At 41.1% G+C, this 12908-nt stretch overlaps 1 protein-coding gene across 8 annotated transcripts in view; it reads left to right on the plus strand.

The window, feature by feature from the left end:
• Positions 1 to 12908, plus strand: part of Fggy (FGGY carbohydrate kinase domain containing) — a 379357-nt gene that overhangs the window by 29680 nt on the left and 336769 nt on the right. For 6 of the 8 annotated variants that reach the window (XM_021199715.1, XM_021199716.1, XM_029540042.1 and 3 more), the window contains 2 exons: positions 8165 to 8276; positions 11454 to 11605. In XM_021199715.1, the coding sequence (XP_021055374.1) occupies positions 8165 to 8276; positions 11454 to 11605 (264 nt within the window). Of the gene's footprint in view, positions 1 to 8164; positions 8277 to 11453; positions 11606 to 12908 lie in introns of those variants that run through there. The other 2 variants (XM_029540046.1, XM_029540045.1) reach the window with 2 other exon arrangements.

Consider the following 12908-nt stretch of genomic DNA (forward strand, 5'->3'; position numbering starts at 1 on the left):
AAGAAGAAGAAGGAGAAGGAGAAAAAGAAGCAGAAGGAGGAGGAGGAGGAGGAGGAGGAGGAGGAGGATTTTTTGATACGCTGAGTAGTCTGCAGTTGAACTGCCTGGGTAGGAGTCCTTGTCTTAGCAATGTGTAGCTGTGATCTTGGACTTGTTAACATTTCTTGCCCAGTTTCCTTCTCAATAAAAGAAGATTAATGAGAGTCCCCAGCTTCATAAGACTGTTGTGGTGATTAAAATATATAAAAAGTCCCAGCCATGTCAGGGGTTAAGCAATCGCTGTTGCCGGTGGTGGGGATGACAACAAGATGGTAGATAGGGAGTGGATTTCTGTGACAAAAGAGTAGAAATGCAGTGCAAGAGAATGCCTCTGGGGAACGTCCACCCCTCCCTCTGCCCAGGGCTCCTTCTGTGGAAGACTTAAGCATTGGTCTATGTCAAGGACTGCTGTCCCTTCCACCCTGGCCGGTCTTGGCTTCGTCAATGGCTCCAGAAACAGAGACCTTGAGAACAATTGTGAACTTTCTTTCGTTTTATTCTTTTTCCTTTTCCCTCCTGAGAGATGTTTTTTCCCCTTAGTCCAGTTAGTTAGTAAGAAGAGTAACAGTAGTAATGACAAGGCGGTGATGATGTCAGCAGCTTGCATTCTTTGGTGATTAACCATGTGCTAGATGCTGTGTTCAATACTGTGTGCCCATCACGTCATTTGGTCCTTATAACAATCTTTGTGGACAGTTTTTCTTCTCATGAAGATGAAAAAAGAAGGCTTTGAAGTAGTTGGCTCGTGGGAAAATGTGGGCCCTTAAAATTGGAATGCTTTTGTTAGGCCAGGATGCAGTATACCTATGACGTTCTCTGGAAACAGGGAAGTGCTAGGAGACACATACAGTCCCTTATCTTAAAATGTGCTTTGTGGGTCTACCGTATCAAGGAAGCATCACAAATTTTTAGATTTCCACTGGGTAAAAGAAGATAAGCTGAAAAAAAAATCATCATATATCCAATGGTCATTTGTTACATGTTCTTATTTTTATGTTTATGTATATGCATTTATGCATATGTCGTCCACATGTTCATATGGGTGCACATCTGTATACAGGTATGCATGTATATGCATGTGTGTACAAGTGTATATGGTTGTGTGCACAGGTGTGTATGGGTGTGTGCACAGGTGTACGTGGATGAGCATATACGCAGTGTGTATATGCTTGAAGACAACCTGGGAGGTCACTTCTTAGGAGCCATCCATATCCTTTTTGAGACAGACTCTCTCCCTGGGGCCTGAACTCACCTAGAAGGCTATTTTGGCTGGCCACTGAGCTCTGGCGATGTTCTGATCTCCGCCTCCCAGCACCAGGATTGAAAGCAACCAGCCAGCTGTTTTTCCTGGCACTAGGGATCAAACTTAGTTCTCATGCTTGTGAGGCAAGCAGTTTCCCAATGGAGTTATTTCCTTAGCCCCGGGAAATCGTTATTTTATTTAGTCTGAAAATGTTTATGGAGCGTGGACTGTATGCTATGCTCTTTGTCAGACACTGGGACATTTGTAAAGAAACATCGTAAGTTCTCTGGCCTAAAGATGAAATAGCTTCATCTGCATGGGAATAAAAGCCCATGAACACATGGAGCTAATGAACTGTGATTTTGCTCTACATTAGTACTTGCTGTATGGACAGTAATTATAACATCTTACATTCATAGAACTGTTATAGTTTGCAAAACACCTTCATATTTTAATCATGATAACAAGATAGATAGAGGCAGGGCTGTTGTTTCCGTTTGACAGGTGGAAAGACAAACTGTGGGCCAGATAGTTGAGTGACATTTCCAGTGTTCCCAGGTAGTGACAGCTCAGGCTTAGATGGCAGAAGTCTGTGCATTCTCTGTTCCCAACACCTACTGCCCACATCATTTTCAGAGCTAAATACAGGTCTTAGCATCTGTGCTACTTTTTTGATGGTAGTGATTGTTTCTGTGGTTAAACTTCTGTTACTCTTTTGCTTCCAACCCTTAGTAGCACCAGGATTCTTTCTGGATGGAACTAGGATTTGTAACATGGCCTTCATGGCTGTGTACACTGTAGCTCTTCCCAAGGTCATTATTGATGTGTTTTTGGCTTTCTGTTCCAGTGGCCATTCCCTGTTCTGTGTTTAAACATAGAACCCCTCAGACAGAGGCTTTCCTCTGCCTAGAACATCTTTGCCTTTGACTGTACCAGGATTAGAATTTTTCACAGGGAAAAACGGCGATGAGGTGAGAGGCTGCTGGAAGGAAGATCTCATGGGACTTGGTGACAGTGGAGGAGACAGAGGGGACCTCAGAACTCCAGCCAGTAGAAGAACATTAGGATCTCTGTTATAAATGGAAATGTCTGGCTTTCATTTCTTTGCTTATCTTCAAGGGACGCCACCATAAATCGCTACACTAGGAAATTCTATGACTGGATTTTTTTTTTTCTTTCACTGGTCACTGCAGGAGGTGTTAAAACATTCTGTCTTGGGCTTTGAATGTGGCAGCGCTCCTCATACAGATTGTATACTTTTCCTTGCTGCTCCTGGTCCAGAGCCTTCCACCCTGGCTCTTTCCCTACTAAGAACTCTACCCAGATTTTCACAGGGTCAGGTGCTTATGCGTGAAAGTCCTTCCTCAAGATCCCTGTTTTGAAAACAACCTCCTTTGTCATGCTTGATCCTCTTGACCAGTCAGCTTTGGGAACATTATAATTACATTCTATCATTTATTTGACTCGTTGGTGATTTACCTATGCTAAAATGTAATCTCCCAAAAAGTGAGCATTAAAGAAAATATTTTGCTCTCTATTGTCTCCCTGATATCTCCACGAGCACACCCTCACCTAAAAGGGCTTGATTGTGATTTCCAAGGACCAAAACACTGACAAATACATTCAAGCCTGTATTCAAGAGTACATTGCCAGCCCCATGAACATTTGCTGTGAGCTGAATTCTGTCCATGAGGTTCCCAGGAGCTGAATATAGAACTAGACCTACACATTCTTATTTCTTGTGTGTGTGTGTGTGTGTTCTTTGCAATGCCATAGCCCCACCCAATAGAGCAGAGCTTGCTGATTTAAATCATATGCCAGATGGAAGCCATAGAGCCACAAAGATGTACAAGCCTTTCCCCAAGATCTTGTTTGATACTTCAGACCTGCAAGTTGACAGTAGCTAGACATGGATCAATTCTCCAAATGAGGCTGCAGCAAACTCCACTCCTGGACATTCTCTAGAAGAATGACGTGATTTGTCACTAGCGAGGGAAATCTCTGGCTGCCGGGTTGCTGGAGTGACTTTATTGCACTTTCTGCTCCCACTAACAAGACGATAAATAAGAGTGCATGGCCAAGTCCCAGAGGCCTTGCAGTAATGTGTCCATGAAAGCAGCTCTCAGGGATAGGCTACAAGGAGCTGTCCCTTGGTGTGGAGAGGCATGCTTGTAAGGTATGTCCTCGACACAAGCCATCTAAGTCAGACTTAATACATGATGCCATTTTTTTTTTTTTTAATTTCCTGAGAACGTCCCCCTTTAGAACTGGAGACACGGAGATTTTCATCATTGAAAAGCTGTGATTTGAATCCAGAGCTTTGTAAGCCTCAGAGGGTACTCATAAAGTAAATCAGGAAACCATCATCTTTAAACTCAGTAGAAAGTTACACCCATAAACCCTCACGCATATTTGAACCTGAGGTTTTCCATTGCTCCCTCTTTCCCTGCCATTTGTGTTTGTGTCCATATAGCAGAGAACATGCTGTCCTTTGAGCATAAACATCTTAAATGGACATGATTAACGCAGTGCTGGGTAGACTCTCTGCCTTTACACAGAGGTGCTCTGATCTGACAGTACTTCAAGCCCCCCAAGCCTGCAGTCTACCCCTATGGATTTGCTTTCTTTCCAGGGAACCAAGACTCATAAAGACGGAGATTAGTGCAAAAGTGGTCAAGTTCAAACCAAGAGGAGGCTGTTAGATACTGTATCCCATGCTGTCTGCTGTGGACTTTCATGGAGTTACTCATGTTTTCTCAAACTTCCTCTTTTGACTAACTGTAGGTTCTGAAACATGAATGGACCCAGTCAGGTGCACTCTGGGTCTAGGACCCAACAGTCTCCTTGGATTTTGGGGAGAAAGACAGGGGCATCCCAGTGGCTCTCTGGTGAGCCAGTTTAGCTGAGATGGCAAAAAATATCTCAGAAAGAGACTATGTCTTACCTAGGGGTTTTAGGACTGGCTTGTTCCCTCATGGGTGTCCCATGGAACTGCAGATGCATTATATAATCAAGGCTTTCTTTTAGTGTACTTTGTAAAGATTAAATTCAAGAAAGTAAATAAAGCACATGACATAGTAGATGCTTCATATATGGCAGCATTTGAGTATATGTTGCTAATATTGCTTCAAAAAATAGAATACTGCCCTTGCTGCAAATCTGTAATAATTGTAGGTCTTTTGTGGCGCATATTAAGTATTAACAAATGGGACGCTAGATTGTAAGTCTAGTATTCCTAACAGAGCAGGGCAGAGTTATGCATTTTAAGATGAATTCATAACAAAATCCAGGGAATTGGGGAGATGGCCCATAGATAAAGTGCTTGCTGTACAAGCATGGAGATCTGAATTTCTTCCTTCTATGCTTTCTCTTTCTACTCCTCCTCTTCTTTCTCTCCCCACTTCCTCTTCCCTTCCTATTCTTCTTCCTCTTCTGCTTCTTCTCCTCCCTCCTCTTCTTTCTTTTGCTTCTCCTTCTCTTTTTCCTCCCCTTTATCCCATTCCTTTTTTCTCCTCACCTCTTTTCTCCTTCTCCACTGCTTTCTCCCTTCCCTACCCTTCTCCTCTCCCTTCCCTACCCTTCTCCTCTCCCTTCCCCCTCTTTCCCTCTCTCTCTCTCTCTCTACCCCTGTCTTCCTCCTCCTACTTCCCTTCTTCTTCCTCTCCAGCCATCTCCTCCTCCTTCTCTTCATAATTTGCCAGGTCCAGTTAGTGCTATATGCGTGCACATGGGTGTAGGGTCACCTCCTGGAGATGAGAATCAGCAACCAACCAGCATTCGTCCTTTGACGAGTTATTCTTCATCTCCCAGCAACAGCCAATTGCCTCAGGAATGGGTGGGATACCATGAGCATACTGATCCATCTTGTACAGGAATCAACACTGCTGTTACTATAATAGCCATGTCATAGCCAAGGACAGCATGCCCCAGCACTCATTCCATCTTACCTTCTCTCTGCTCCTTTTTTGATGTTACTGAATGGTGGTGGTGGTGGTGGTGGTGGTGGTGGTGTGTGTGTGCGTGAGACAGACAGACAGACAGAGAGAGAGAAAGAGAGAGAGAGAGGGGGGGGGGCTATGAATCAGACCTTCAGCCTTGATCTGATTTCGAATAGTTTTTGTTGCTATGAATAGGATTATGTTCTTAATTTTTGATGTGTTAGTTGCTGCTATGTAAAAAATACAATTCATTTTTTTATTTATTAACATTCAGTCTTGTAGTCCTATTAGATTTGCTTATTAGTTCTAGTAGCTTTTAAAAGACTTTATTTTTGATTTGGTGTGTGTGTGTGTGTGTGTGTGTATGTGTGTTTGTGTGTGTGTGTGTGTTTGTTTGTGTGTGTGTGTGTGTGTGTGTGTGTGTGTGTGTGTTTAGATGGCAGATACACAGGAATGCATGTGCCTTTGAAAAGCAGGGTATCAAATCTTGGAGCTACAGTTAGAAGCAGTTTAGGTATTGAGACCTGAAATCGTGTTGTCTACAAGGGCAACATTGCTCTTTATCCATCTCCCTAGGCCCTCATAGCAACTTTTTAAAAATATCTTTTAAAAGCATTTTCAGCATGTGAAATTGTATCATTTATAAAGAAATACCTTTAGCTTTTTTGCAATTTGTATGCCTTTAATTTATTTTTCTTGCCTTATTTCACAGTCCCTACACTCTAGCACAGACTGGGTAGAAGTGCAACGTGGACCTATCTTTATTTTGTGTCTAATGAGGACAATGATGCATCCCTCTAATTGTTAGGTGTGATGTTAGTGCTGAGGTTTTCTGATGTTTTGTTCTTTTTTGTGTATGTTTCATTCTGCTTTTTTTTTTCAATCCTTTTTGTGTTAGAGAGTTTTGAGTATTTTGATATTATACTTTTATTCTCTATTCTGTTAATTTATGTCTTACATTAATTAATGATTGTTAAATCACCCTCACAAGGTCTGGGGTAGTACATTGTAATGATATACAATGTCAGTTTTATGTGCTGTAAGATTTGGTTTGCTAATATTTTGCTATTTTTATACCCGTGCTTACGATGAATACTCTTCTGTAGTTTTATTCTTTTAATGTCTTCTCCATTGATGTCAAGGCAGTGCTGACGATGTAGGCTTTGGTGGGCAGGCTCTCCAGTTTGCTCTGTTATACATGTCCGACATTTGTAAGGGTTCCTCCTTAAGTGTTTTATAAATTTCCCCAGAGAAACCACATAGACTTGGAATTCATTTTTTATTTTCTATCTTTTAAGTATAAATTTCATTTTTCAAAACAATGTTTCTCAATTTATTATATGGCTCTGACCAATTTCCATAGCCATTAAATGGTTATGGTGGATGACTTTATTCAGTATAATATTTTATTTTGCTAGGAAGATTTGCTGTCATACCACTCTGCTGAGAAATTACTTCTTTATGTCTCTTTTTTGTTGTGCATAGTATTCAATTGTATAAATACAGCATATTTTTTGATAAAAATTAATTTATTGGGTTTTAAAATATATTGTTAACAATATAGTAAAGTAGCCATCTTATATATGACCTTATTTACTCCTGGCCATGATTTTCTTAGATACGTTTCCAAAAAGTGATATTGATGAGCTAGTAGTTTTAAATATATTTTAATAGTTACTGTTAAATTACTTTTCAAAATTTGTGCTCAGTAATTACATTGCTATAATAATGTTCAAGAAAGGTTACTTCTAAATCTATTTTAACATTTTTATTGGCTTATATTAATTTTGGATAATAATGGTTTTATTGTGTCATTTTTATACATGCATGTAATATTTTGATCATATCACTCCATCACCCTCTTTTCTCCTCTGCCCATCCCTGTGGATCCCCTACCTCTTCCCAGCTACTCCCTTTCCACTTTCCTGTCTTCTGCTCCCTTTTTTTCTTCCTCCTCCTTCTCTTCCTTTTTTGTGACTGAATGAATTCATTAACTATTATGTCTTCATAGATCCTCTAAGAGGGTAGAGCCACTGCTACATACAACTAACCTTTAGCATTTCCCTCATGTAAGAAGCAAAATTTGCTATCTTATTTGCATTGATTAATTTTAGTACAACTGGAGAGCTTTATACACTTTGACCTTAGTTTTATATCATTTCCAGTTAGATTGCTTGTCTTTTTCTTAGTAATTTATAGGAACTTTTAGTATTTTAGTGATATTAAAAGGTTTTTTTTGAAAGATGTTTTAGAAATCTGAGACATTTTTATGAAACCATGGATAAGTTTCAGTTTGTTTCATTATGAAATGTCTTTGTTGTTGTTGTTGTTTGTTTGTTTGTTTGCTTGTTTTTGTTTTCTAGAATTAGGAATTGAAGTTAGGACCTAGTACATTTGATGCAGGCACTCTACCACTGAGCTACATCTTGAATCCAAGTCTAAGGTTTCTACAAAAGAATTTCAAAAACTTCTATATGTATGGGTTCTTTTCCTGAGTGCATCTCCATGTACCATGTATGTGTCTGGTGCCTGCAGAGGCCAGAAGAGTGAGTCAGGTCCCCTGAACCTGCTTTATATGTGATTATGAGCCACCATGTGGGTGCTGTGCATTTAACCCAGTGAGCAGCAAGCACTCTTGAGCCGCCTCTCTAGCCCATCTATAAAGCTTTCCATGAGGAGAAATTAGGACATTTGACTTCTTTCAGGAGTAATTTCCCTGTCAGCATATTTCACTTAGGATCACAGCTGAAACCTGACTCTTGACTTTTGGACACACAGCATTTCGTGATAAAGAATTATCTTAAGTTAAATAGAGAACTTTTCTATGACATGTGTTAGGCAACTTAAAAATGCTTGCATTCATTTCCTTCTAGTGGCAACTTGTCTACAAGATATAAGAGCCCCTGTTGTCATTTATGGTTTTGTTTGTTTGCTTTTAAAACAGGAAGTTGTTCAAGGGATTGAGGCACATCGAATCCGAGGACTTGGTTTTGATGCCACGTGTTCTCTGGTTGTCTTGGATAAAGAGTTCCGTCCTTTACCAGTAAACCATGAAGGTAGGCCTGCTCCTGTCCCTTCCTTTTCAGTCTCATGTATAAGACTTTCAGTGCTAGGAATACTAGATTTCAAGGAGTCCATATTGTCTGGTCTACTAACACACTTTCTTTATAATTCTTCCCGGGTATTAGTAACAACTGAACATCTTCTCAAAAGCAGCCAATCATGAGGTTCATGTCCCCAAGTGTGTATGCACTTGACTTGGGGTTGCACTTTACATTTCTTTTGTTTAGACAATGAAATACTCCAACGGAAGTCATCAAAGGAAGGAAGAGTTTACGTAAGCTCATTGCATGGCGGCAGGGAGTAACGGCCGCAGGAACTTGAACTAGCTGATCACTTCATATTTGCAACCAGAAGAAGAGAGCAAGTGTGTGTACATGCCACTCGGTCCCCTTTGTCTTCTCTCTCATTCACTTCAGGGCCCTCCCTTGAGATGGTCCTGCCCATATTCTGGGTGGATCTTTCCACATTAATTAACGCAATTGAGAAAGTCCCTCACTGGCAAGCTCAGAGGCCCATCTCCCAGATGATTCTGAATTTTGTCAAGTTGGTAATTAACACAAACTATCACAGGCTTTATATCAATCTTAGTTTCCATACTATGTCTGGCTGTGCAGAATGGCTGGGTACCAGTGAATGGACAGCTGGAACATCAGAAGTGCCGTTTGCAGGGCGACCGCTGCTCCCTTCTGGAGCTGCTTACTTGTGTGTCTCTCTGCTTACCATCCCACTTTGCATTATGGGTAGACTTGTTAAAGGCACTCTATTAAAAGCAGAACCCAGTAGCAACTCTGTGAAGTGAAATGACTGCACTCTACCTAAAATATTAAAATATATCCGTTCTTCAAGTGCATCCAGCTGATGTAATTCCTCAAGACCTTCTTGACCTCCAACTGATTATATTAAGTTTAGATTTTTGTCTGAGGTGGATTATATTGGTTTTGAAAATGAAATCAGAATTTTAATAGTGTTTTTAATATTTTTTGGAAATCTTTACCTATGTGCAAGGTGGAGTCCAAGACTTAGTTGCTTACTGGAGCAGTTATGCAGAGCAAGCACGTAATGCTAATATCCATTAAAACCAACCCCACAAGATGGGTAAATGTACGGCTGTCTTTATGATAACCCTGAAGATAGCACATTTATTCATGTTGACACATCTAAGTCTTATACGTTCCCCTTTCCAGTTTACTTGTTTTCCAGACAGGTCTAGTTTAAAACCATACCTCATGGATTTCCAAGCTCCCGTCTGGAAATATCTTCAGCTGTAGAATTGTAGTTGTCATTGCAAACTCAGGATAGTGATCACAGTGGAGGGTTTTTGTTTTGTTTTGTTTGGTTTGGTTTGGTTTGGTTTGGTTTGGTGATTAAATGAGATGAATGGCTATCATGGGGCTTAGGTAATCCTTAAACACATTTAACACCTCATATTCGCAAGATACATAATTCTATAGTTATTTGACTATTAAATTAATACATAAGAATGGCTGCCACATGTTAGGACTTGGTCCCAATAATATGGTACTGATAATATGTAGGTGTTCATGCTTCTTTCTCCACATTGAACCCTAGGATGTATACTTGTTAGATTTGTCAACTTGACACAATGTAGAGTCACTTTGGGAAAGAGTACCTCAATTGAGGCAATGGAACCATCAGATTGGCCAGTAGACATGACTTTGTAGCATTTTCTCATTGGTGGTTGATGTGGGAGGGCACAGTTCACTGTGGGCAATACCACCCCTGGGCTCGTGAATTGGAAGAAAGGTGAATTGAGAAAGGTAGTGGGGCAAGCCATGGAGAGCTATCCAGTAAGGAGCATAACTCCATGCTTCCTGCCTCTGCTCATTTTTGAGTTCTCGCCATGACTTATCTCAGTGATTGACTGTGATCAGGTCCTGTAAGCTAAATAAATCTTTCCCTCCTCCAGGTTGCTTTTTGGCACGGTGTTTATCACAGGTGACAGAAAGAAAAGTAGAACAAGAGACATCAGAGATAATAACAAACAACAAACAAACAAGCAAGCAAAAAAAAAAAAAAAAAGTCCTTTCCACCAGTGCATTCTGTTACTAACTCATAGAAGCCAGGAGGAAAGGAAGGGACAGCTAGCCACCCTGTCAGGGGTCAGGACATGAGGATTAAAGACTACATTTTGTACTGTCTTTCAACTGCTCCTTACGATTTCCTTCGGAACCAGCTAGGAACTAGAGGCTAGGTATGTGTGCCTCACTGTGAATTGTCACCTAGTTAATACATGACAAATTTCCATTAGTTTCTCTGTGCTCTCACGTAAGGCATTGGAATCCCCATTGAATAGATGTGGATGCTGAAGCCAGCAAGCTAAATTAATAGACTATGTCTTCCTCTGCAACTTGAGCCAGCACTCCTATACAGAACTGGTGTACTCTCCACCAAATCAAACAACAGAATTAGAAAAATACCTGGATTGAGCTTATTCTAATTCAGTTGACTGGAAAAATTAAAAGTGGGATGTAAATGCTCTTGTGTAACTGTAAAATATATACTCTGTCAAAATATTTTCTTCACGTGTAAAGGTGTCAACTGCTAAGACAAAGTACCACCTAAGCCCTATTACTCATAGGCCCTTTTCTCAACAAGAGGGATGGGAAAGGAAGGGAAGAATTTGTGAGAGAATGTAATATAAATGAATTACTTTTACTATTGAGTTAAACTATATTAAGTGTGTGTGTATGTCTATGATTATGGGTTTGTGCATATCAATGACACAACCTGGGGTTGTGATCAAGGAAGCATTGTTGGAATCACAATCACAAGTGAGGACCCTTGGAAGTAAAGTCTTCACACCCTTGTTATACACACACACACACACACACACACACACACACACATACCTGTGTGCACACACGCAGACAACTTGTGATACACGTGTGCAGGTCAGAAGACAACTTGCAGGAGTTGTTTCTCCCTTACCATATGGGATGTGGGTATTGGGGGTCAGGCTTGTGTTGTCCTGCTGGTGTTGAGTGCCTTTACTTACTGAGTCTTCTCCCCTGTACCCACTTTGTTCAATTTTGACACATGAATTTACAGTAGAAATTGTGGAGTGCTTTGCCTGGAAATACATCATTGCTCCCTTGAATTAGAAAGAGAAGATAAGATGTCCACTTGTATGTTTCTCTCATATCTCCTAGGGGACTCTTCTCGAAACGTTATCATGTGGCTGGACCATCGGGCTGTCAGCCAGGTTCACAGGATTAATGAGACCAAGCACAGTGTCCTTCAGTATGTGGGTGGTGTGATGTCTGTGGAGATGCAGGCCCCAAAGCTCCTGTGGCTGAAGGAGGTGAGTGTGTGGGGTGAGGGAAGGACACTAATGGTACTAGAAGTGTTCCTTCACCCAAGGGTGGTGGACTACGAATGCCCTGTTGAGTCTGCACTGTTGGGTTTCCCCCAGACAGTCTGAATAGCCTGAGCCCATCTTCTTGTTAAGTTGTGGTTGATCATTCTTTTTCATACACTGATGTCAGGCAGGCATTGTATATAGCATCTCCTTGAGCCCTATCACCTATTAACCATGTGCAGTGGATGGTTTTGAGAAAGAGAGCTCTTTTTTTTTTCTTCTTTTGTAGCCCTATTTTATCTCAAGTCAAGATTCGACCTCCACTTTCTGAGTGCTAGGATTCCGGGCAGCCTTATCATGCCCAAGTATGTGTTTCTTTTCTTATAGCACAGCATCTCTGTTTTGTAGATTAGAAAATTTAAGGTCATTAAGAGGAGCCACATCATCACAAGTGACACAGTAAGAATGTGAGGAAGCCAGGATTTGAACTTGAGATCACTTGACTCCAAAACAAATTCTTTTAATATACTGTGCTCTGTTTCAGAGTTCAAAGGTTAATTTCCATCCCAATTAGGAAGTGGCAGGGCTGGGATTTAAGTCCAGTCCTGACCAGAGCCTTCTTTGTCCACACACTCTTAACCCCAAATTATTCATCTTTGGCCTTTTTGGCATTCAAGATATCTCCTTCTCATTTTACCTGCCCCTGACTTTCCCTGCTTTGAGTGATATGGCGATCTTGGTCAAAGCTCTGTCAGGTGGTTTCCATTTCCAGATGTTAGCACTCCTTTATGAAGTGTGGAAAATGGTGATGTCAGCTTAATGGCTCCCACCAGAGATGGATGGGTGAGAAGGTTCACCTCCTCTGGGAAGCTCAGAGACTTGAAACCCCTAGGTGGTCTACTGCATAGAGAATCCATCAAATGAGTCAGCATTGGTGTGATTCATTCCTGGCTGTGGGTTTTCAGGTGGTATCAGTCATCAGTTACTCAGATGGTATATGGAGGCGGGGAGAGCAAGGCAGTGTGAGAAGGAGCTCCAACCTTGCGACCATGAAGTAGGCAGTGAAGCAATAGGAGGGCCACATGAATCTGAGCAGACCTGGCCTGCTATCTGTCTTTTCAACTTAAATCTGCAGTATGCCTCCGGTGGTTGCTGACTTTGAAAGTGCTCTCTCAGCAGTCAAGAGTTTAGAGTTTCTGATTCTGTCTCTGGCCTCAACAATTGTATGCTTTGGGAAAAGTCCCACATATCCCAGGCTCTCCTCTCTCTTTCTCTCTCTCTCTCTCTCTCTCTCTCTCTCTCTCTC

The sequence above is a fragment of the Mus pahari genome, chromosome 6, assembly GCF_900095145.1.
Source record: "Mus pahari chromosome 6, PAHARI_EIJ_v1.1, whole genome shotgun sequence".
NCBI lineage: Eukaryota > Metazoa > Chordata > Mammalia > Rodentia > Muridae > Mus > Mus pahari.